This window comes from Drosophila pseudoobscura, chromosome X (assembly GCF_009870125.1).
Source record: "Drosophila pseudoobscura strain MV-25-SWS-2005 chromosome X, UCI_Dpse_MV25, whole genome shotgun sequence".
Lineage (NCBI taxonomy): Eukaryota > Metazoa > Arthropoda > Insecta > Diptera > Drosophilidae > Drosophila > Drosophila pseudoobscura.
In genome coordinates, this window is record NC_046683.1 from 5,403,948 (window position 1) to 5,429,157 (window position 25,210).

Consider the following 25,210-nt stretch of genomic DNA (forward strand, 5'->3'; position numbering starts at 1 on the left):
GTCATAATAAATGTCTGTATGTATGTATGTACCTACATATACCTCGGTTCATTCTCCTCTCCCCACCCTCTCTAACTCATTTCTATCAGCATGGTTCGAAATGACTACAGCGTTTCCCCTCGAACACAACATAGACAGAGAGGAAAATGTTAAAGTCAACCAAAGACCTCCCCATGCACACACACACGCATGCATACACACCCACACAAAGCAACGGGAAATCTTAAAAATGAGCAAACTGTAAAAGGAACACGGAGGAACAGTTACGCTCAAAATTATAGTAAAAGAAACAAGACTATGTACCCAAATGGGAACATTGCAGTACATATGTATGTACATATGTTTGTAGGTTTGGGGTAGCAGTCCATTGGAACCCACTCTGTTTTATTGGGACCCTATCCAAATTGTAAAATTATGAATTTCAACTGCTGGTGGCACATGCATGCATTGGTATGCTCATCATTCTATATGTACAGTGCCGGACTTAAGTGTAGGCACAGCAACAACTTTTCAGTTTACTGCTGTTATAAGAGATTTTTCATCGCAATTTTTAGAAGAACAATAAGTTTATCTGATTAATTTCCTATAAGATTGGCTAATTTTTATAGCCGTAATTTCATTGCATTATTTTATAAAAATTGCTAAACGAATTAGAGGTCTAAAGTATTGGCACACTTAGCATTTAGCACTTTTTAATGAGTTAAGTTCTTGAAATGTGGGCAAAGGGTCGTCTTTTTTGGACCCACACTCAGTTCTATGTAGTTCTGTGGGAGTGTCTGGTATTAGATCTCAGAATACCTCCAATGCACAGGGGGTAAAACAGCCAATTTAATTTAGTTTTAGAATTTGAAAGCTTAATATTTTTCAGACTGTAAGGTAAGTGATGATAGTTTTAGCCTAGAAAAGTCTAGAAATTTGTGGATAAACTCTACAGAAGGGGGCTGTATATATAATATAATAATATATATTTGAGAAAACTGGGGGCAAATTGTTGCGCCATCGAAAAATTATGTGTACTTTGAGATCGTACTAAAAATATTTAAAAAAAATATATATAGATAAAGTCCATAATGCATTTTTAATAAAATATATTTAAATTGAAATCCGAAAAGGGATTCGAGTTTAAAATACACAGGCCGACCTAACGGTTATCCATCCCTGAACACTCGTACAATTTCTATGAAATATTCAGTGTTCATTATCCAAGCTAAGAAATATAAAAACCTTTCCAGTTCAATATACCCGGTACTCGAAGAGTTTAGGGATATATTAGTATTCTAGTGGATGGGGATGTGTATAACAGCCAGAAGAAAGCGTTTCTTGATCAGCACGAATAGCCGTCTCGATATAGCTATGTCTGTCTGTCTGTCCGTCCCGATGACGATGTACAAAATCGTTGTTTCAAGATTGGGCCACGCCCCTTCCCACCCACACAAAAGACGAACTTGGTGGGAGCTTGCAAGGACCAAGGGGTAAGGAACTTGGCCGAAAAAATTGTGAAAATATTGAAAGACTTCCCACAATACTTACAGATCGAATATGATCAAAGCCCTCCGCGATATGGAAAAAAAATCATTGCACCAATGCATCAATGCAGTTCCTGTGATGGGGGAAATCGCTGATATTTGCAGTAAGCTTGTCAAATATTTTAAGAAGTCTGGATCGAACTTATATTACTTTCTCTAAAAAGGTTTTGCCCAAATCGCTGGAATACAGTTTATTCTTTACTGATATCTATATTAATAAATTTGATTAATATAAAAAATATATTAAGAGATCTAAAATTATTATTATTCAATTATTCAAACTATTAAAAGTATTTAAGGCATACATTTAAATCAATGAAGTCACATTGTCCGTTCGTAAGAAGTTTTTGAAAATGTTGAAAAATCTTGAAGCAACGAACGTCCAATCATACACCTAATTGATCTGAATATTAACAAATTAAAGAAAATTTAAACCCTATTATTTTATTTAAATCCGCACTACAAGCCCAAAATTTTATCACAGTACTTCCAAACAATAGCCTTGTTTCTTTTCCCACCTACAGAAAAACTGATACAATTTTCCATTAAGGAAAGAAACCATGTAAATAATGACTGCAAGGAAATTATGTGTTCTTTTCTTATAGAACAAATGTTAGAAGTAGCTGAAAAACCTTCACTTGATGATGAATTTGCAGAATATATGTATAAAACTGTCTATAAATATGTTGTATTTCTGTGAGTGGCAAAGCTCTGAGGGAACATTTTCAGATACTAGAAATTTAATAAGAGAGAAGCGTGGTTTGATAGCCACCGATCCAGACAACTTAAGTCACATTATCGTTCTCCATTCAAATATAGATTAAATAAATAAATAAATTAGATATAGACTATAGACTAGACTAAAGCAAGTGTTTTTTTCTTTATTCTTTTCCTTACGTACAGAAAAACAAAAAAAATTAATGCATTCGAGTAAATTCGGAAACAGTCTCCCCCCCACTGTCATTCATTCAATTCGTGCCGCGTCGTTTAAATGTTGTGTGTATGAGTTATACGTGGGTGCACTCACTCATTCAAACTTTATAGGCGTAGCATTCGAATTCACTCAATTGATTTCGAGCATTACTCTCTCTCTTTCACAGAGTGGCGCCCTGGCGGAGGTGAGCCAGAAATAATGGTGTGCTGGTGTGCGAGATAAAGGATTCGGAATACAAAATGGTCGCGGAAAACTCGAAACGGATAAAATATTCTAAAACGCTTTTTATTAAAGTTAAAAGCACGTACTGTACACTGATATTTCGGGCAATAATAATGTATAACATAACCTTTAATATGTTCAGAGCTCAAGTAATCTTTAGTAGATTTTAACTAAAATTGTCCATTTATGCCCAGCTTAAACCAAGTCTAGTATGAGTTGATAATTTGATTTGGTGTGAATATTAAATAGCCAAAAATTCATTCACTCTTTTCCAGAATTAACAAAAGCACTGTCGCAAGTTTTTATAGCTTTCAAAAATAATTAAAAAAATTTCTGAATTTTTGCTGAAATCTATATTTTGATGAAAGAGCCACGATTTTTTATTTAAAATCCGATAATTTCGCAAACTATCGGCTGCAGAGTTTTGAGAGCCCATTGATATCTGTGTTCCTGAGGTTTTCAGAACTACAAAGTTCGATTTGGCAGGACCCTCTATATACTGTATTTAAAACGTTGCGACGTTACCCGAAGCTGGCCTTACAAAAGTGTGTGTGTGTGTGTGTATATATGTAAATTATTGATGTGTGCGTGAGCAGAAATTGCAGCATGTTTGTGAAAGCTTTAAGATTGCATTAAAATGCACCACGCCATGTTAAGGGGTACATACATACATATGCATGCCTGTATGTATGTATTTATGTATGTACATACATGGGCGCTGCGCCTGTGTTTGATGTTGTCAAAGTTATCATCCACACATAGACGCAGAGACAGAGAGAGGGAGAGACAGAGAGAGAGAGAGAGGGAGAGAGGAAAGGAGAGAGCACCAGGCAGTGGAGCAGGCTATTAAGCATCCATTTAGGATACTAATTTGTGTATCATTACAATTTGTATCTGCACAGGCAGACAAGAACGCTCTTGGCCATAACCCCCACACGCTGCACTGCTTTGCCAGCTAAGCGAGCTTTGTCGCATGCGACTTGTATGAACATAAAAAGCGGGCGACACAAAGAACTTGGAGCATATAGGGAATGGCAGGACACTGGGGTGCGGGGGAAAATCGGAAAAAACCGAAACTAAAGTGGACACAAGGAAAAACATCAGATACATGTACATAGGTACGTATTTATGTACATACAACATGTCGGTGGTTCTTGTTTCATGTTTCTATTATTTATCTTCATTTATATGTTACCACCATTTCAATTTGGATTCAGACTAGGTCATGGAACTCCTGAACAACTTTGCCGTGTCACAAGTTTTAATCTTGACAGCTTTCACGGAAAAGAGTACACTGTGGTACCACTAGAAACCAGACTCCTGCCATATCACACTGAATCCAGGTTTTGGTCCCCCCCCTACCGGCCCTACGAGAAAACCGACATTGCAGAATCATAGAGAATAAGCATATCTAACAGATTGCCGAATCTGAATCAGATCGGATTATTCTTATAGTCAGAAGGAACGCTCTCACACACTCATCGTCGTGCAATGTGCGGCCTTTGGCGAGCGAGAGCTGCCGACGTTGGTGTGACATTAGAAAGCAAAGAACGATGTAAAGAAAAATGGAAACAGATCAAATCTAAAATATAATAAGTATTAAAATGACAAACAGTTCAACCGACCGGTAGAGGCCGCAACTTTCCTTCTCGTTTTTGCTTGTAGTTTCCTTTGAGTTCAACTTAATATATTTCCATTTCTAGTAATTCAGTGGAGGGGGGAAAAAGAATAGGAAAATCATTTGGATTTTCTCAAGGGATTTCCCTCAAATGGTTGTTTCTCCTACTCTTCCACTCTGACACTCCGCCACTCTGCCAGTCTTGAACCCACACAGGTTGTGGGTTGCGCACAGAGCAGCTAGGAGGACTATGAAATGTGCTACCCTACCACCCGAAATTGTCCAACCAAGAAACAAAAATGTTTCTCATTGATGTGGCTTTTTAACTTTTCATTATTTACCGCTAAAAGCAATAGCAAGAAGGAAAAAACCTGGGGGTAAAAGCGGCAATGGGGAAAAGTTTAAGGAGCAGAGCAGAAAGAAGCAAAAAAAAAAACAAAGCAACAAAAAGAAAGCAATGTGAAAATCGCTGGGTTCTTGTTAAGTGCCCGAATTCGCCTCACCATCGAATTACGCCATTTTGCCAGCGCTTTGATATGCGCCGTCGTAGGTTGCTCCCCAGCAACCCCCCACCACCATCCCAACCCAGTCCACCCCAGGCCTCTTCCACATCACCCTCAGCCGGGTTTGTCCTTCAACTCATTTAGCTGATGCTGCTGTCATTTTTGCTTTTGTCAATTTCTCGTTCCTCACGCTCATGTAACGCAGCCTGCCCAATACCACGAATGCGAACCCCAACCTACCCGAATCCGTACTCTCACCTGATGTCTGTGTGCGCCGTTAAATTTGTCTGCTATCTCTGTCTCCTTCCTCCCCCCAGTCTCTCCATTTCGCCATTCTTTTTACCCATTTTCCAGTCCCTTTTTCCCCGGTTTTACTTTGCACTTTTTTCCCTTTTCCCTTGTCCTTTCCCTTGTCGTGCCTAAACGCTATTAAAGGTTTCTACCTTTTGTGCGTGCCTGAGTATGTTGTCTAATTTAGTCCATTAGTTTCTTGAATGCTTTGCAATACACACAAACAAAGCAGAAATACCAAGATGAAATTGGATATGGGCATTTCCATTCCGCCGTTTCGCTACCGACAAATGTACGAGCAAAATGTTTAAAAAAAATAATGAAAAAGTCAAATTAAAACGCGGGGGAACGTTGTGAGTTGCTGCGGCGACCGCAACTCTACATTTATACCCGATACTATGTCAGTATGGCTCTCCTCCACCAGACGGCGGCAACATTGCACGACACGACAAAGAGTGCGTGCGAGAGAGACAGAAAATTATTCTGAGCGTGTCGTCGGGTGCTGCGTAGCGACTGATCTCTTACTTTTGGCTATAATAATAATCCGATCCGATCCAGATTTGGCAGTCTTGTAGATATGGTAATTTTCCTTCTGGATTTCTGGACTTCCTTCATTTAATCTATTTGTATAGTAATTGTTTTAAAGCTATAAGCCAAAATAATACGTAACTGACGTTACGCTACAAAAAAAAGTGGCTTTTGAGGCTGGGGTAGAAAATAGCCAAACTCTGTGAAGTGGGTTGGATTATCTGTTATGTAATATTTTTTGGCTAATATTTGAAGTGTTGAGTGCTAAATTTCCAAGTTATTCAATGTACAAACCTCTCCGGAATTTTTTGGTTATAAGTCTGAGGCATCCGGCGTTAGGTTACCTTATTCCGGGGTGATAAAAGTTACAAAATTAACCATTAGCCGAGATTGGTTAAATTTTCTGGAATTTTTAGTAAGTAGTTCAATTATCTTTCTTATGGGAGATAATAGTAAAGGAAAACATGACTATAAAAATACCAAAATATACTGAAAAGTGAACTTTGGCCTATTTTAAAAGGTTTTCACATTAAGGTTAATGAAATTACATTTATGTCGGAAAATAATATCTGCCCAAAAGTATATGGTTATCTGTTTCTATGAACTACTAATGTTTTTGGCATGATGGAGATTGTGGCGGAAAGGCCCATACCCCTAGAGTATGCTAGACTTCAAGGGAATAAAAACATATTAAAATAGCTCAATTGCCTCAAATTTATCAACTTCAAAAATAATCCTTTTTGTATAAAACAATAAAATATAAAGCCCGATTTGACAACGTTTTTTAAGTGTCGACAATGTTGAAAAAAAAACGATATTTGGTCAATGGTTCAACTATGTCGCTATACTATAAATCGCTCTGATCGGATTTAATTTATTTTATGATTTAGATTTTAAAATGTAATCAAGCGGGAACCGTGGTAAGGGCCGCGCCTGTACTCGGTCAGTATATATGTATATATTATGTAATTTGAACCATATATTTCATATGTCGTTTCGCAAAAGGGACAAATTGATTTTTGGCAAAGAAAAATTTCATAAAAATCGGTTGAACCGTTTGGGAGATTTGTATATATTAGATTTTATCTGTTTCCCTTTTTTTGCATTTTTCTTACATCTGTCTCTTTTTTTCTATTCTCCCAACAACACCCGCTATTTCATCTCGCTCCCTTCCGCCAGATCACGCACACTGAACGAGGTAGAGTGTGTGAGAGAGGGAGAGAGAGAGAGTGGAAGGCGTTTCATTTGTTCCTTCTGGCTATAGTTCTTCGTGGGGGCGGAATGGGACGGGCCTAAATTTGGAAATACACTTGTAACAGTGTGATACCACAGGTGTCTGGATACGAAATTTGGTTGCTCTAGCTCTTAAAGTCTCTGAGAAGTAAACAGACATGGCTATAACGAGTCGGCTATTAATGCTGATCAAGAATATATATACTTTATGGAGTCGGAAACGCTTCCTCCTGGGTGTTACACACACACACACACTTCCACTTGAAGTATCGGGTGTACTAATGATCTAGTCTCCTACTAAATAGATTCCAAATCGTTACGATAAGCTTACTGCTATAGCTGTAAGGATGAAAATAAGTTCTCTTTATTAGTCAGTGCTTTTTCAACTTTTTTCGAGGGGTACTTAAGTGGAAGGTAACACTTCGAACATCCCAGGGACCAGCCACGAGTGTAACCCCTGACTATACCGGCTAAAGAGTGCAGATAAAGCTTCGAGGTTTTTTGAGTGTGTGTTTTTGTATTTATTTATTTTTGTGTGGACTTCACTGCATTGTCATTGATTGGCGGCTGTCGTGCAGGACAATGTGAAACATCATTCGACACAAATCGCTTTTGCCACCGCCTCCCGGTTCTATGGTCAGCCTCACACATTTCAGTGGGACACGTGCCTCTAATTTGCAAGGGCCTGCAACAACATCATGAAGTCATGAAAAAAATCCAAAGAAGTGGCAAACCGGGTCACGTGTGTGTTAATTTTGTCACCTCCTGTTCATAAGAGCTTCCTAATTCGGTTCAGTATGAAAATTCCTTGGAGTCCTCCCACATCCCCTTCCGCTCCTCACACTTCCCCCACTGAGCGAAAAGGCGCTGCCTATTTTCAGTGCGATTGTCTTTGTGCACGTGTGCATCGGTGTAAGTATGAATGTGTGTCACGCCCTTGGTGGCAAAGTCTACAGAATTGATTCAATTCAATCATATTATTTGTTTAAGTATCAGACACCCCAAACACGCGACTCACACAATGTTCGCGAAAAAAATCCACGATAGACCGAAAAGACGAATTTCAAATAGTTTAAAGGAAAGAAAACTATTTAAAAGTAGCTCCTAAGATAATGGATAATATTCATAGCTAGGCTAAAGCAGTTCAAAAAATACCCCCGATGAAATGCGATTTATCAAGATTGTTTTTCAATTTACGTGTGGAAAATATGATGTCTCAAATGCCAATGCTCTAATAACATTACACGGATGACAGTTTTAGAAGCAACCAAAAAAAGAACCCGATGGACTTCGATTTATCAAGAACTGACGTGTTGATCATTCTCACCTGTGAGATACATTTGTATCTGTATGAATCAAATTTCGGGAGACGACCCAAAACTATTTTGTACAATAGAGATTTATGTACTATGGGGTCGGGAAGAGTATCACCGCTTATTTCGAAGCTTGGGTTGGACAAGTCATGAAAATGGATGGCTCTAACAATTTGAAGATACCGAAATGAGAATGAAATTATCTACCAGATTGCAGAAAACAATTGCCTGTGGCTAACTTCCGTACTACTTCCTCTCTATCTCTTTAGTGGAGCCATCTAGCGGAGTGAGCGATATATAAGGCATTGCAGGAAACAGCTCAAAAGTTTACAACAACTAAGTACCGGGTACTAGAAGTGTCGAGTCACAACGCTTCGACTGGTTCTTACATAATTTTACAATTCATTAGATCTCCATTTGCTTAATATTGTTGTGGCTCTTTCTTACGTTTTGCTGATGCTGATGCGATTTCCCCATTTGTACCCCCGAAGTTCGACCCAAAGCTGCATGGAAGCAGACCGGACCCGTCCTACTCAAATTACAGACACATTGACATCGCCGTGTTCGGGAGAATGCAAGCAAATGGAATAAAAACGGAGGAGTAGCAAACTGGGATAATTTTGGAAGATGGGGTGGCTGAGTCCTAGTAATGGGAACAACCCCAACGTTAAAAAAAATATAAACCTGCTGATACACGTCGGGTTTTTCACCGACGCTTCGTGAGAATAACGGTCTGCAGCATTCAAACCCTCGCGACTTTTAGCAAAGAACTCACATCCGATGAAATAGAAAACCTACTCAACTGAGGTTTTATTAATTCTTTGTGGAGTTTTCTTTTGTAATCAGACAGTATTTCGAGATATTCCTCTATTAAGCTCTAGTCCTTCGAGTGACTAGGGAATAAAGGGAGTAGATAAATGTACATATAATACAAAAATTACGGTAGAAAACGTACTGTTCAACAGCAGCTTGGGCAAACCATAAGAGGTTTCAGTCGCTGGCTCATATTCACGCAGTTTTCCATTAGTTGTCCTCTTGCCCACTCACCGTGTATGCATCCCTCTCGTTTGCTCTGGCGAGCCCTGCTCCTCCCCGCCACAATATAGTGCGACACCCCGAGGTGTTGGCTTTCTCAATCACTTGGAATGGTGAAAGAGTTCTGCTCGATGATGTTAGCGTAAGCTTCGACGTCTGTGGCGCTCAGTGGCGTTTATATAAGTCGTATATAAGGCGGATCCGCCAAGATCGGAGATCTATACCAACCATGAATTTGTAAGAAATTCCTTTTCTGTTTTTAAAAATATCTAAACTTAATTTTGGGAACTATAGTTTTATCCCTATATATCCCAGAACGGCTATTTTTATACCCGATGCTCGAAGAATATAGGGGTATATTGGGTTCATGATGAAAGTGTGTAACACTAGAAGGATGCGGTTCTGACCCCACAAAGTATATATATTCTTGATCAGCATCAATAGACGAATCGATTGAGCCATGTCCGTCTATCCATCCCTATGGGAGCCTAGTTCTCAGAGACTATAGGAGCTAGAGCAACAAAATTTGTATCCAGACACCTGCGATATCACACTGAATCAAGCTTGTTTCAAAATTCCACCACTTTCCACCTCCACAAAAGACGAAAATCTGTGACATCCACAATTTTGAAGATACGAGAAAACCAAAAACGCAGAATCGTGGAGAACTATAGAAAATGACTGTATCTTTCAATTTGCCGAGTCTGGATCAGATCGGATTATTATTATAGCCAGAAGGAACACATGTCGAAACATGGTGGAAACTCATTTGAAAAATTCGTCGGATTCGCTTGAAACTCGTCACTTAAGTAAATTCAAAATGGCGGATGGCCCCCAAGGTTCGCAAACACTTCCTTGGGAATTCAGTATAACAATCGAATTTTTAAGGTTGTGAGCCACGGAAGGGACCGCGTCCCTACTTTTATACCCGGTACTCAGTCTGTATATATGCCAGCTTATGATAAGGTAATTATATATATGTATATATATTTTATACGTAATTATGCGTAAGCGGCGGAATTGGTATCGCAGTCGAAGACTGTCGCGTTCTCTCTTTCCCACTGTAATTCGGTAAAGCAGTTCGCAACAAAGATTTTTTGGTTAATGTGGGGGGCGAAATCTCTCCGCAAGTTATTGCACATCGCAAACGAAACTCTTGCCAATATCCGTTTAATATTAACGAGGGGCACGTTGTGAGTCGCAGCCACGGCCGCGACTCTACATTTATACCCGATACCCAGTCAGTATGGCTCCTCTCCGCCAGAGGGACCACACATTGCACGACGAAGAATGCGTTGCGTATCCACTAAAAATTGATTTGTTCCTTCTGGCTATAATAATAATCCGATCTGATCCAGATTCGACAGTCTGGGTCTATACCCGGCTATTGATGCTGATGATGATGATGATGATGATGATGATGCAAGAATATATATACTTTATGGGGTCAAAACCACTTCCTTCTGGGTGTTACGTATATCCATTTTCGCCACAAATCTAATGCACCCCTCTACTCTTTTTTAGTATCGGGTATAACAACATTTTAACTTAGTATGAAAAGTGGAATATATGTAAACTATTTGATGGGCTTGTATTTAAACATATTGATCATACATTTTCGGATCTTATCTTAATATTCTAAGATATAAAGAAAATGCAATCCCATCGGAAAACAATCGCACCCCTAAAACATTGTCTAATCTGGCTATAACTTTTTTTTTCAGTTTTGAATACCAAGAGGAATATTTTTAGATCCAGAGATCCTAGATTTCGACAAAGTTTGTCCGCCTTAAAAAATAAGCCGAACCCTTATGAACAAATATAATGTAATTTAATTTAATTTAGGTAACTTTAAGGGTTAGGTTATGCTTTTAATTTAAAAAATTTGTATTTTTTCAAAGTTATTTTTGTAAGAGCCAGTGCTTTTTTATATCACACAACTGAAGTATCTTACATCTGGTTGTAATGCATTTTTGCAATTCTGAAAAGCTGATAGATGAACCTGAGCACTTTGTAGCTGCAGCTCTCCGATTGTGTTGCCCAGTGTTTTTTTTGCAATGATAAGAAATGCGATGAAAATATGGTTTAACATCGAGCTGACGTTTTAGATGACAATCGAAATCAAAATCCGAACAAAAATGTAGTGCACTTGTGAGCGACAAATGGTGATGGACCAAAATGACACCCCATTCATGGACTTCCAGTACAGCAGTCACCCCGCAGCACGCCACGTATAACAAGAGCGTGAAAAGGAAGGAGTGCCAGTGTGCATTGGTTCATCATTTGCAATTATTTGGGCAATAATTACTATTGTGTCTTATGCTTACATTTTGCGCTTGTCGAACGGGGAGGCGGGTGTTGGCTTTGGAGTGGGGTACACGTCTTCTCACCCCTTGGTAGCGGGCAGCAACGCCTACCCCATTCCTGCCGTCACCCTCTTGACTTAATGAGGCCTTTTTGTGCTCTTGATGGATTTTAAATTGTTGTCATCATCGCTATTTGTTTGCCAGCTGTGGCAGACGCTGGGCCGAGGGTTGAGAGGAGTCCCCAGGGGTTCTACGCGACTACAGGAGGTGGAGAACTCTGTTTGAGCATTGTACCTGCACAGGCTAATCCCTCGCAGGCGGATTGTGGTTTCGGGGCACTCTTAAGCGGATGCTGATCGGCTGAAAAACTTAATTTTTTATCTACTGACCCTGCCGATTTTTCAGATTACTGCGTCAATTGCCCGACTCTAACATTCAATCGAAAAGTACTATGTGAAAATCTATTAGGGAAAAAAACAAGTGGTTTATATACTCTTGATCAGCTTCGGCAGCTGATATCAAAACAATAAAATATGTGACGGACACCTTTTTTATATATACATACATTTCTTTTTCATTCATCATTTTTGCCTAGAACAAATTTAATATACTTTTTTTTATCTAGTTAAATTTTTTTTGTAAGACTCTAGACTTAAGATACAATGTTTAGATGGCCAATTAGTGATTTAAAAATAATTAATTAATTTATTTATTTATTTTAATAATTTTCCTTTAAGGAAAAAAAGGATTCATTTTTAATTTGAAAGCTTCATATTGTCCAGACTTACCGAACCTAATCTCTGAAGCTCTGAAAAAAAACAGTTTTTAGAAACTAAAAAGAACAACCACACCTTAGAAAAAAAAATAGTTCATTCCAAATTTGAAAAGCTCAACATTTTTTAGAAAAACATGGTCTGATTCGAAGCGGAAGTAAAAAATTCAATTTTGTTGTCTAGTGTAAACTGCACGAATTTCACCTAGGACTTGAACAAAAATGGGTTGGCTTTTTTTTAAATTACGTTTAGCCGAATCGAATTGGGTTAGAAGTTGTACTCAGAACTAAAAAAAAAAGAGGGTATGCGTGTTGAAACTTCGCTTGCAAAAAAATAAGGGACACAGTAGAGTTGAAATGCTGCCTGCGAAAAGGAAGGGACGTCTTATTAGATATTATAAAATAGTCAAAGGAAACCTTTTAATACCTCTTCTCTACCTCCATATCGTATGGAATATACCGAGCCATGCACACCTTTTCTGTTTGGCTATGCGTTGGTTCGACCGATTGTACTTCCCCGATAAGTTCACGAATGTCAACCGTTGGGATGAATAAAGAGAAAAAAAACAGGAAACAGAGATCAGGCAGAGTCTTTTTTCGCCCTTTAAAGTTGCAAATTGAACGATTTTTATAAGAGGAAATTTAAAAGTCTCCAATTTCAAATTGTGCCGCTCATCAAGTGCTCTACCAGTGCTCAAACCAGCCCAAACTGTCCCAAAAGCTCTCTTCGCTTGTCGCAAAGTGTCCGTTCAAAAAGGCATAGCAAGATGCGTATGCGGGAGGGGAGCACTCTAAACGGCAACGGCAACGGCAACGACAGAAACTTGACATATGTACGCCCCGAGCACTTTTTCGGAAACAGCAGGGCGACATTTTTCTCATTACACCATACCCTGTACTCAAGAGTTAAGGGGGAAAAGCCAGATGGAAGCGACCGACCCCAAAAAATATATATGTACATACGAGTATATATTTTTGATCAGCATCAATAATGGTCCGTTTGTCCGATTGTCCATCTTGATAACCGACTAGATCTTAGACATTTTTAGAGCTAGAGCAACCGGATTTTCCGTCCAGAAAGTCTTGTCGCAAACAGTCCTTAGCATACTTAACTGCTCATATCGTATTGGGTCGTGCCACAACATCTCTGTATAACCCCAAATCCCTATCTACCAGATTGGCGAATCAATATCAAATCGTATCATTATTATAGTCTCAATGAATATAACCACTTCCCCTTTCTGACTAACCCCCTGCTACGCGCTCGCTCTTCCTCATACTCGTCGTCGTACATTGTGCACCACCTGGAGGTGTAAGCGATATATAAAAGCCGCTGGTGGAAAGAGAGAGATGTACGTTTATTCTACAGGAATGGAAATGGTTGGAATATTGGTCGTTAGATGTAATAGGAATAGACGCACTGCGGGAACATGACTAAAATTAGAACACAACAGCGCTCGCTCACTCGATATTTCCCTCATAACGGTGATGAGGGACTTCTACCATGATAAGGACAAGAAAAAAATCCATGTTCAAACCCCCTATCCAACTCTTGTCCTACCACCCTCAACGCATTAACCAAAAATTCATTCTGGGCCAATTGCGAACAGCGATACCAAAAAGAGAGCGAGAGAGTATGGGGTTATGCGTTTATCCGATTATGCGTTTATCCATAATTTCGTATAAAATAAATGATATGTATACATATTTAAATAAATGATAAGTTACACGATTTTTTCCACTCGCACTCTCTGTATTCTCTCAGTGCTACATGATTTCAAAGCCCAAAGTTTGAAAAAATAGCTTAAAAAATTATAAATTTTGAATTTAGAAAGCCTAAAACTTTCAAGACGGTAAGCTGAAGCTACAAAAAGTTTGGGTTCAATTCAAAGCTGCATTTATCAGCTTTTGAGAATTGTAAAATTTCAATGCAAGCAGGTGTAAGTCAGGTGAAAAAAAAAGCACACAGTTGAAGTGTTGCATAGCGTTATTAATATTAATTTAATTTGAAGAGCATTGGAGTGTACTATATTTTTTGTCAGGCCCTCTTTAGCCAACATAAATAACCTCGATAATGTAAAAAAAAATGGTGTTTTAAAATCTAACCCGCAAGCTGACATGCGTTTTATTTATTGTGTTGAACTGGGGTTTGAACTCTTCCAAGAACTCGAGGTCATCACTTTGAACCCTGCACTCTACATGGCAGCTTTCCACCGTAACTGCAGCAAGCCCCTCCCTTTTAGCCGTTTATATTTAATCATATTTAATCCCACTCCTGCGCCACTTTTAATTTCGGATAGAATGTGGGTGTGTTTTCACTAATTCAATCTGCTCTTTCAATAGGTCATCTGGCTCGTCGACTAAACCCCCGGGTTTTTGGCGAATGGAGATTATCGCAGCTGCAACTTGCATCTACGCGATTGGAGAGTCCGTGACAGATATCAAATCAAGTAACTTTAGAGGTACATCAAAGAAGAAAGCAATATTTATTTAATATTTACTTATTACTAAAATCAATAAAAGATGTTTTCCACGATAGACCAGTGTGCCGTGGCACACGCTTTGCTCAACAATGGTCTACACGATTGATGTCCTCACCGCCCATAAAGTATACTCGTATTTGTAAGAATGTATGTTCTTTGTTTGGCATTGGCAGCAAAGAACCCAATTTGTGGTACACTTGATCTTTGATTTTAAATGTTGAATTGAATTGTTGAACATTTTCCGCAGTATTGTGAACTATTGCGAATGGACTTCAGGAACATGTTTGAATCTAGATACGTGGCGATGGGCAAGCCGTTCGATGGAGCCTGCCTGTATGTATACATTTTGCGATATTTAGATTTTTCGGTCGAGCCGTTTGGAAGGAGTTCAAGCACAAACTTTATATATCAGATTTACAAAGATATCGACCTTAAATAAGCCAAGCCCATAAGTTCTTGTTATAGTTGTTATTTTCCTATTTCCTTATCGCTTCATCATATTCTTTTTTTTTACCACAATTCAGGTCAAGTTGGAACTACGAAAACCGCGTACACGATGGATTTCATTGCTTGAATTTCAATGCCTTTCTTTTCCTAAAATATAAAAATAAGCACAAGAGTCAAAAGCAGAGTATACAAAAATATAAAAAATCCCGAAAGCATCAAAATGAGGATTAGCTTAAAAAGCTTTTTTTTTTTTTAAAAATAACAAAATTTGGCCAAACTTTAAAAAATGTATGCGTTTAAAATGATACTTAATTCTTTTCAAAAATATTGATAATGATTTGAAAAATATTAAAATCGGTTCCGTAGACAGCTTTTTAATCTTCAGCTTCAATCAATAAATAAATACAAAATTATAAAATTTATTTTTAAAACTGGATAAATATTTTTAATTTATTTTATTTTTTCCTCAAAAATAATTATTATATTACTATTTATTATTAATAATAAAACTCAAAAAATTTGTGTTTTCATTCAAGAATATTTTCTTAAAAATAATGAATAACTATTATTGTGTGATTTTTGAGATATATGTATGTACCTTATAACCATTACGATCCCTGATCATAAGTAATATATTTCTGCACAAAATATCTGTACATAAACCCTGGTGTCTTACTCCAGCAAATCAGCACAATTTGTCCTAAACTTGTTGCGGCGACTATATCTCCATATTTTTGTATTTGACGCGCGGAAAAAACCATTTTTAGCATTTAAAATTCAGGTGAATTCGCACAAAAAGAATATACACTTGAACAGCATCAAAGATCATGAGCTACAATTTGTATGTAATGTGATTCTTCTCTGATTCCCTCGGATATAGGGCTTTCTGTTATGGCACTCACAGATCAGATTATTTTGCCTTAACTGAAGATGGCAAGCAAAAATATTTTATATGAGATTACTGATTAACAACAACTAGCTTTTTATGGTTTATTAAAACGATCTAATGAAAAAGATACTTTACAGCTATATGAAAAATAATTATCGTGTGTTATGAAACACCAGAAGGCGTTCGGGAATGAACAAAATTATAAATAATTAAATACATGTTTAGATTGGATGGTTTTTTTTATGTTTTATACTGCTTCATGTTCTATGCTTTTGGTATTACTTTGAATCAGCCCATGGCATCTTTGACGCAAAGCTTTTCCATTTGATCGGAGTAGAAGGCGTTGAAGTTGATGCGGTGCACCAGATTCATGAAACGATCGGCGGTGTTCTTCTTGGCCATATTGTTGATTTGCTTGAGAAAAGATATCAGCAGTCCGGTAAATTCCAGATCAAAGCGTTTTACGCGCTCTGAAAACGTATCTGTCGGATCCAACGAGCTCTCGAACTGGCAGAAGTAATAGAAATTTAGTTGAGCATTTTAATTTTTGTATTTTTCAAGATCGAAAATATTTAAACGCGTAAATTTAAAAGTAAGTCCTTGGTAAGTAAGGAAGAACTACGCTCTGGATTTGATATACTCGTGAAGTTAAAACAATAAAACTATATCTTAGAAAAAGCCTGTTAGGCTGCAAACAAGACCGCTCCCACGCATTACACACAACCATTTATATTTTATAGAAGATGGAAATAAATACTTGGCGATTTCGGTGATCTATCGAAACGAAATTGATTACGGCCAAAATAAAAAAGGTTTCTTCATGACTTTTCGAAATTACATATTGGAAGAAATTTTACCTCCTTATCAAAATAAAAAATATTTTGTTTGAAAAAAATTACGTCGTTTGTATTGAGACACTGTTTGAATAAGCTAGTTCCCAAAAAAAACCCTCTTATCTAGCGGAACGAAATTAAAATTTTGTACTGGTAAAATCATTTAAAATCCCGCTGATAGATACATAAAAAGTGTCGTGATCTTGTCTTTTATCTCCCGTTTTTGTGACCTAATTTAAACTTCTGTGGAATAAAATCGGGGCATACATGGACCGGAGAAGAGATTAATCTACTTGAATATAACAGAAAAATCATCTTGAAGAAAGCTTTTTTGTTTTGGATGTACAGACGATGTTTTGGAATAAATTTAAAAATTGTATAAACGTAGTTTTAATAATTACAGTACATAATATTATCGTATATTGTAATTTTTGTTAATTGTTACTGATAATAATAAACGACCTAGTCGAAAAAAATAAATAAAATTACTTTAATTATAAATTAAATAGTGCCTACTAATAATTTTTGGTTTTAACTTGACGCAAAACTTTTTCGTTAAAATTTTGTAAATTTTAAAGAAGGTTAACGTAAATAAAGGTCGCTGTTTTATATTTGTTAGTTTGTTTTTTGTGTTTATTGGTATTTGTCCAAAATTATAGAAAACTAAGTCATCGTGCGCATCTGTTGTAGAGTAAAAATTAAAATTAGAGTGGAAAGTGTATATCTATTTTAGGTTGAATATTTCTATGAAAATCTGCTACATTTTGGGATTGATAAAAGAAATGCTTCCCATATTTTACACAACTTAGTCTTTTTATTGAGTTTTAAATTTGTATTTTAATATACAAATTATCACAGTTAGAAAAAAAAACTATGTTGTTTTCTGTTACTGTTTAAGCAACTTATGCAACAATCAAAACAACTTAAAAAGAGAGCATTCAGATATGTATCCAAAGAAGAATTTAGTGAGAAGCGTTATAAATGGCTATTTTCTAAAATAAACATAAATATAAGAAAATATGAATGAATAAATCCATATAAAATAGTCACTTCATTACAATTTCTTTAAAAAAAACACACAAATAATGTGGTTTCAGCTGCGGTTCAAATTAACATGCAATCCAGATAAATCATTAGCAAAAAAAAAGCAACACAAAAACACTGATACGGAAAAGGCAAGTAGAAATCAGAGCAGCTTTCCATAGCCATTGATGCGTAATACCTGTGGACAATTCGAGTTTCCCTGATCAACGTCGGAGTTATTTGTATTGTCGTCGCTGGAGTCACAGACCATTGACTTGAGCTCAGCGTCGAGGAAAAAACGCTGCGAGAGCTTTAAGGTCGAATCAAGGGTGTTTGGTTTATATTCAATTTATTGCAGGCAGGCAGCAAGAGAAAGAGAAATGTAAGGAGAGGAGAGCAGAGGAAAGCGCAGAACATACGCAAACATATATAAACAGGAATAAAACAGTTATCTTTGCAGGGGCAGCACTCAATGGTGCATAGCAATTTGTGAAGGGTTCTAGTAACAGTCTCACCTGGATAAAGTCACAAAACTTGAGGCAGATCTTGCACAACTTGAATATGGCTCGATTTAGGTGCGAGGACTCAGTCAGCATGCAGTTCTTGAGGCACGAGTCCAGGAAGTCCTGATGCAGCTTGAGTACATTGTCCACGTTCTCGACCTTCTTCATCTTCTCGATAAAGATGTGCCAGTTGGGCTCAATGATCTCAATCATCATATAGTACTCCAGGTTCTGTATGGCATTCATCATGCGCTGGCGCAGAGTGAACGCCGATCGATACAGCTCAGCGGCCTGCGGCGAGAACTTCTTAGCGATAGAGTTTTCCTTCCAAATCCTGCAAGAAATAGCAAAGGCGGCGGCTAAGAAGCGACGTGATCTGGAAGAATAGATCTGGAATACTCACTTGCAAAGCTGACGCTCGACGTGCTTGCAAAAGAAGAGCTGACGAAACAGCATCTGGTACTTGGAAATGGCGATATGGTTGAGGACGAGCGAGACAGGCCACTTGACTTCGTAGGTGAAGGCGAAGCACTCGAGACCACTGAGGTCCAGGCGGTCCTGCGACTGCCAGTATTCTTCCTTTTGGTTCATGATCTTTGACATCTGTGTAACAAGGTCGTAGGTGAGAAGCTCGCAGTGCAAGTCGTCTTTGTAGGGATCATTACGGGCCGAAGACAGTCTTAATGTAAGACCTAGCAGATTCTCCAGGGTCATGGGCAGCACCAGATCAACATTCTTAGATAGCTCGTCCTCACAGGCGTCCATAAACTGCATGGTGAAGTCGCCCTGGTTGAGCAACAAATAATTTTTTACCGACTGCAGATGCCCCATAAGGTCGTTTTCCGTAAGTAGTACGTCAAGCAGCATGCGGGCGGCAAAGTAGTAGGCGTCGTTGATTACATACACGTGCCGCTCGTCGGTCGGATCAAGCTGAAGCTCCATTTGCTGGGTGGGCATCACTCGCTTTCCGCACTGTCGGATCACATTCAAGTACTTGCCGGTTCGCAGTATCTTGTCCGAGTACTTCTCCAGGAAGGAAGGGATCCGATCGCGACGCACGGTGTAGCGCTTTTCCCAATAATCGTCCGAATAGTGCTCGGGCAGCTCGCCTTGGTGGACAACCTCGTTGTCCTCCACCAGAAACTCACGGTTGCGGTCTACAATCACTCCTTTCTGGATCCAAAGCTGCAGCATTCGCATGTACGGCTCGGCTGCCTGGTGCGTCAGTTTGATCATTATCTGTTGGGCCGCCCTGTCCCCCTCCAGCCGCTTTATCCGCCCGTGCAGATGCGTCAGCACTGCAGCTCCCTGGAACTCGTTTAGTTGCACATTCACCAACGTCGTCCATAGCTCTTCCATCACCCAGATGGTCGGCTGTAGGTAGTACAGAAGCTTCTGAACCGTCAACTGCTGCTGCTGCAGCTCCTGCTCAGACTGTACAACCAGCACCTAGAGGGATAACCCATAAAATATACGTTTTAGAGGCGTCAGAAGATTTAGTACTGCATACACTTACGTAGAAATCGTTGGTTAGATCTTGGAGAGCCGCATTAAGAGAGTTAACGACCTGCCCGTGGCCATCTGTGGCCGCCATCATTTTTTGAATGCCTATAAAGTACGAGGCTAGGGGAAGGATATCCTGCAGCAGCTCTGTTAGCGATTTATCCAGGTGCGCATGGATAGTGAAATATGTTTCATACTTAGCAATGCCTGTACTGTTCGCATCTGGCGGCAGAGGGACAATAAAGTTCCCTCGAGTGCCACACAGACAATGGATCAGCTCTTTTAGAAGGACCCCCTGCTGGCTTTCCAAAGGCAGGGCGCCAAGCTCCGGCAGCACCGTTTTGTTTCCGTCCACTTTGCAGTAATCCCAGAGCATGTGAGTGCGATACTCATCCGGCAAACCTGTTGCCGCCGCTAGAACAGAGCTAGTGGAGCTATTGGTCTTAATACTGGCGGAGGACTTCATCAAATTAACTTCTGTACTTCCCAGCGGACGGTAGTTACTCATAGAACTGCTGGAAACTGCCATCAGCACGCGCTCTTTGATCTGGAGGCAAAGGATATAAATTTTGATTAGATTTAACTAGAGAAAATGTGGCTATTTGGATAGCTCGCTCTAACCACACTCAAATCGGCGCGTTCTGGATCGGTTTTCTGCTTCTGATGGTACAGTTTTAGATTCTGGTTGCGTCGTCCAAATAATCCCCCCGTGGAGCGGACTGGGGATACTTCGCTTCTACGACAATTCATGGGAGTTGATGTGGGAATGCTTTGGGACTTTGACAATGTATGTATGGCACTATCGTCAGTTAGACTCCTAGTCGACGCACTTGGAGCAAAGCTCGCCAAGGACAAGGCACCGACAGGAGAGCCAGTACTGCTCTGATTGGTTGCTGAGGGCATTTCAATCTTTGAGTGGCTACCGGCGATATCTTCGCAGCTGAATCGTTCGATGAATACAAGCAGTGCGTACATAGGATCCTTCCTGAAAGGCAAGGAACGTGAAAAACTAGACACCCAATGAATTATATTAGAATACTGACGTCTTAAGTATATGGGTGACCTCGGTGATCACTGTTTGAAAGTTTGGGCGCTTTTGGCTGATGGTTGCCAGTAAATGCAGCAGCTCGTTAGATGAGAGACGCTGCTCGTGTGTGGCACGAAAATGCCTCACAATGATGTCTGGCGTGTATGGAGCTCTACAAAAAAATTATTTTGGTATTTAGAGTATACTTGCAGAAAAATAGCAATTGCAGTTGTGCACTGATGGGCTCCAATTTACTTACTGAGATTCGACAATGAGATTGTGTAGTACCACACGCACTAGATCAACTTTACTCATAATGGCGTGGGCGAATTGTTGCTATAATGCATTAAGCAGCGGTAAAATTACAACATTCCAATACTAGCAAAAACACAAACACTCATAAATATGCGCTTGAACTGTTCTCAATTGAAAATATCGCGTGCATTTTTTGCGATTAATATATATCGTGCAGATTTATTTTGCTATTTTAGAATATCGTTTTGATTTATTTTATCCCACCCAGTTTTATAAGTGTACTTAACAATATCAAAACATAATAAAATAGTAGGAAAAATGCATTTTGGTCGACCAAATGTTTCGCGGCTAACTTTTAGCTAGAGCTAGCTAGAGTAGCTAGAGGCGGTGTCAGATCCGTAAAAAAATACCGATTAATGCTGGAAAAGCAACAGATGGTATTTTCTTGGCGCGAGCGAAATATAGAAATATTCTATCTCTCGTCGACGAACAGGAAGGGTGTGCATACATGTTTAGTGCATTTCTTTTCTGCAAGAACGTAAAAAATAACAGGCCCCTGTGACAAATTTGGTTCCTAAATGTCATATGGCCATTAGTCATAGAGCATGTACATCTGGTCACACTATGCACAAATGGGGAAAATGATTTAATTTAATTCAAGTACTAATAAAATAAATAGGGGTCAGTGGGCTTTTAGTAGTACTGACCGGTAAATAAAACCGAAAAGGGAGGAACAGTGTATAATTTCTTCATGATTGACCGGTATTAAAGTGTAGTAAAATACGACCAGTGGTGAAGTACCACTATTAATTCACAAATACTTTTAAATATTTTTATTTGTGCCAAAAGTCACAGTTTAGGAACAATTTTGTATGCCTCAGTTCCACCCCCCAGTGATTGCAGCAGGATACCATTACTTGTTGTTAAAAATCTTCATGTGTGTGGGATGCAAAGCATCGTCAACGACCCGAGTGACTAGAATTTGACTCTAATGACACGATAATTACACAAATGCGAACACAAAACAGAGCCAGCGACATGTTCCCCTACCTGAGGAGTCCAGGGCAGCGCTTTAACCTCCAACTGCTGCAGGAGGCAGCTTACCGTGAGCTTGTGCAACACCTGGACCGGATCGAGGGCTCGACAATCATCGTGCTGGACGAGGCAATGATTGGACCGTTCGAGCTAGTAACTAAGCCAAAATTCTTTGCTGACCGAGGCATTAGGCTTGTGGCTCTCAAGCCGGATTTGGTCTTCCCCAAAGATATTAAAAACATCGTCTACGTTTTGCGACCGAGAGTCTCGCTTATGGATCAATTGGTGGGTCACGTCAAAGCTTATGGTCAGGTCGGTGGGCGCCAGTTCCATATTCTCTTTGCGCCACGACGGTCTTGCCTATGCGTTAACCAGTTGCAGAACAAAGGCGTGATCGGCAGCTTCGGGCGCATTGATGAGCTGTCCTGGAGCTTTCTTCCGCTAGATGCGGACGTGGTGACAATGGAGTTGCCCAATGCCTATCGCGACGTAAGCATCGATGGCGACACAAGCTCTCTGTACCAGGTTGCTATTGGTCTCGTTCAGCTGCAGCGCCTTTATGGCCGCATTCCAAAGATCTACGGAAAGGGTGTCCAGGCTCAACGCGTCTGGGATCAAGCCAAACATCTGGGAATGGAGGAAAAGTCGCTGTACAACGGCGACAAAGGGGCCATCGATCAGTTGATACTACTCGATAGGGGCATCGACCTGCTCAGCCCCCTGGCCACACAGCTCACCTACGAGGGCCTCATCGACGAGTTCTACGGCATTCGGCAAAACAAGCTAAACCTTCCTGCCGATTTGTTTTCCTCCGATAAGACAGCAGAAGGCCGTAGGCCCGAAGAGCACTTGCTCGAGACTTCGGAGAAGAAAACCATCCTGATGCACTCTGGAGAGCAGCTCTATGCGGAGCTGCGCAACAAAAACTTTAACGAAGTGACTAAACTGCTTGCCCGCAAGGCCAGGGAGATCCACACCCAGATGCACGCCACATCGCAGGACAAGACCGTGCAGGAGATTAAGTCCTTTGTGGAGAACGTCTTACCCCAGCTGATGGCCCAGAAGAAGTCCACCTCAGAGCACACGACCATAGCAGGCCTTATCCACGAGCAGGTGAACAATACCACCTTCTCAGACGACCTGGCTGCCGAACAAGAGTTCATGGTCTGCGCCGACATTGACAAGCCAAGTGCCTACATCGAGGATAAAATAGCCAGCAAGGCCGACCTACGCAACGTGATGCGCCTTATTTGCTTGCAGTGTGCCGCCGCCTCCGGTTTGAAGGACAAGCTGTTGAACCACTACAAGCGTGAGGTGGCTCAAGTCTATGGTCTGGAGGTATTGCTCACCTTCAGCAACCTAGAGATGGCAGGTCTGCTGCATCCGCAGACGGATTCGCGGGCATATGCTGTGCTGAGAAAGGTGGGCAAGCGTATATCTTCAATACCAGAAAATACCTCTAAATTTTGTATCTTTAATCCTTGCAGACGCTACATCTAACCGTGGAAGATAATGTCGAGGTAGATCCAAAGGACATAAGTTATGTGCACAGCTTCTACGCTCCGCTGACCGCTCGCCTGGTGGAACTTTCCCTAAAGCCGCTGGGCTGGCAGACACTGAAGAGCCAGATTAACAATCTGCATGGGCCGACCTTCGAGGACTTCCAAGCGCAGCTAATCGGAATAGGCGGTCGGAACGCGGGCTCCACGGTTAGCGAGGGCTCGCTGCTGCATGTTCCGCGAGTTGTACTAGTCTGCTTCGTAGGAGGATGCACGTTTGCGGAGATTGCTGCCCTGCGCTTTTTAGCCGACCAGGAGGATAACAATGTAGAGTTCCTGATCGCCACCACCAAGATCATTAACAAAAACACATTCCTCGACAGCCTGATGAGCACCTGAACGCGCCGCTTCGAGGCCTCGTTCACGGCCACTTATCGACTGTGTTTTGGTACGCAATCGGCGCCTTAAAGAGAAGCCTTTAATGTAGTTTTCCAAAGACTTTCAGCTGTATAAAAATATCCTTCTATCGTCTATTCATATATTAGATTTATACAAAATTGACATGCATAACAATAAGCATAGCAATAAAACCATGTACATATTTATCAATTTTCTATTAAATATATCTATATTCCAAAGCTAGTTTGTGACGGTCCATTAGGTAGGAAGGCACCCCTTCGCCAGATAGACTTCGTTCAGATAGTCTCGAATAATAAAAGCATTGAAAGCACTCACGTTTTGTAACCCTTGTAGAATATTTAGCGCCCGATGCAAACATCTCTTGACCATGTTTAATTCGATGGGAGTCTTTCGTTTATGTTTCTATGCCCTCTAGTCGCTCAGTTTTAGATCAACATCAAATGAAACCTTTACATACTCGTATGTACTCTTTACTGAAAAAGCAAAAGTCGTTAGGATACGGTCCCTATCATAGAGTACTCGCTGAGATGCACACGACTGATAAGAACCAGAAGGTATATTCTTGGTCGGCATCCATAGAAGAGCCTATATAAGACCATATATGCACGAGTATTTCAAAATTGTTCCACGCTGCCTTTCACCTCCACAAAGGGCGGACATCTGCTCGCTCATCTGTTATCTCTCCTCCTCGTCCAGTGTACGCCCCTGCCGCAGTGAGCCAGATACAACGGCCTAATGCTGATTCGTTGGATGCGAAGAACGAGAGAGGGAGATGTATCGGAATGTGCACACTGCAACTGTGGAAAGAGCATAAAGGGAGTGCTTAAATATATTGCCCAAATTGCATAAATCATCATATTACATACATATTTACTGGCTGGGTACTGGACTGAACTCAGTACAGCATTGCGACTGGTTGATTATAAAATCGTTGCGTGGCTGAATCATTGATGAAATTTTATGTTTCCAAGTTTCAAGTTAATGATTCACTTTAAGTACAAAAAAAGACTTC

At 40.0% G+C, this 25,210-nt stretch overlaps 3 protein-coding genes and 1 long non-coding RNA gene across 5 annotated transcripts in view; 1 reads left to right on the top strand and 3 right to left on the bottom strand.

The window, feature by feature from the left end:
• The window catches only part of LOC6902114 (homeobox protein Hmx), a 32,203-nt gene extending 23,558 nt beyond the window's left edge, over window positions 1-8,645 (bottom strand). The window contains exon 1 of the mRNA XM_033384229.1: window positions 8,616-8,645. Coding sequence (XP_033240120.1) covers window positions 8,616-8,645 — 30 coding nt within the window. The remainder of the gene's footprint in view (window positions 1-8,615) is intronic.
• A 7,542-nt stretch (window positions 8,646-16,187) lies between these two features.
• Grip84 (Gamma-tubulin ring protein 84) lies at window positions 16,188-21,628 on the bottom strand. 2 transcript variants are annotated; one of them, XM_001355181.3, is made up of 8 exons: window positions 21,249-21,628; window positions 21,006-21,161; window positions 20,584-20,947; window positions 19,976-20,509; window positions 18,863-19,908; window positions 18,472-18,793; window positions 18,156-18,266; window positions 16,188-16,607 (listed from the first exon to the last, which is right to left on the bottom strand). In XM_001355181.3, the coding sequence occupies exons 1-8, from the start codon at window positions 21,302-21,304 to the stop codon at window positions 16,389-16,391; spliced, it is 2,808 nt and encodes a 935-aa protein (XP_001355217.2). In that variant the 5' UTR covers window positions 21,305-21,628; the 3' UTR covers window positions 16,188-16,388. The 2 variants fall into 2 exon arrangements, with proteins under 2 accessions (XP_001355217.2, XP_015042182.2); XM_015186696.2 differs by lacking the exon at window positions 18,156-18,266 and having other exon boundaries at window positions 16,389-16,607.
• A 368-nt stretch (window positions 21,629-21,996) lies between these two features.
• car (vacuolar protein sorting-associated protein 33A) lies at window positions 21,997-24,383 on the top strand. Its single transcript, XM_001355180.4, has 2 exons — window positions 21,997-23,701; window positions 23,767-24,383. Exons 1-2 carry the CDS (start codon window positions 22,256-22,258, stop codon window positions 24,175-24,177), a joined length of 1,857 nt encoding a protein of 618 aa, XP_001355216.3. The 5' UTR covers window positions 21,997-22,255; the 3' UTR covers window positions 24,178-24,383.
• LOC26533036 (uncharacterized) lies at window positions 24,289-25,185 on the bottom strand. Its single transcript, XR_004470680.1, has 2 exons — window positions 25,065-25,185; window positions 24,289-24,995 (listed from the first exon to the last, which is right to left on the bottom strand). It is a non-coding gene; the product is annotated as an uncharacterized lncRNA (long non-coding RNA).
• Between the last annotated feature and the right edge of the window lie 25 nt (window positions 25,186-25,210).

Coding starts and splice junctions, on each gene's coding strand:
- car (XM_001355180.4), top strand. CDS start 22,256: ATGCGAACACAAAACAGAGCCAGCGACATGTTCCCCTACCTGAGGAGT. Junction 23,702..23,766: donor CATATGCTGTGCTGAGAAAG/GTGGGCAAGCGT, acceptor TAATCCTTGCAG/ACGCTACATCTAACCGTGGA.
- Grip84 (XM_001355181.3), bottom strand. CDS start 21,304: ATGAGTAAAGTTGATCTAGTGCGTGTGGTACTACACAATCTCATTGTC. Junction 21,162..21,248: donor AATCTCATTGTCGAATCTCA/GTAAGTAAATTG, acceptor ATTTTTTTGTAG/AGCTCCATACACGCCAGACA. Junction 18,794..18,862: donor GTCGAGCGTCAGCTTTGCAA/GTGAGTATTCCA, acceptor TATTTCTTGCAG/GATTTGGAAGGAAAACTCTA.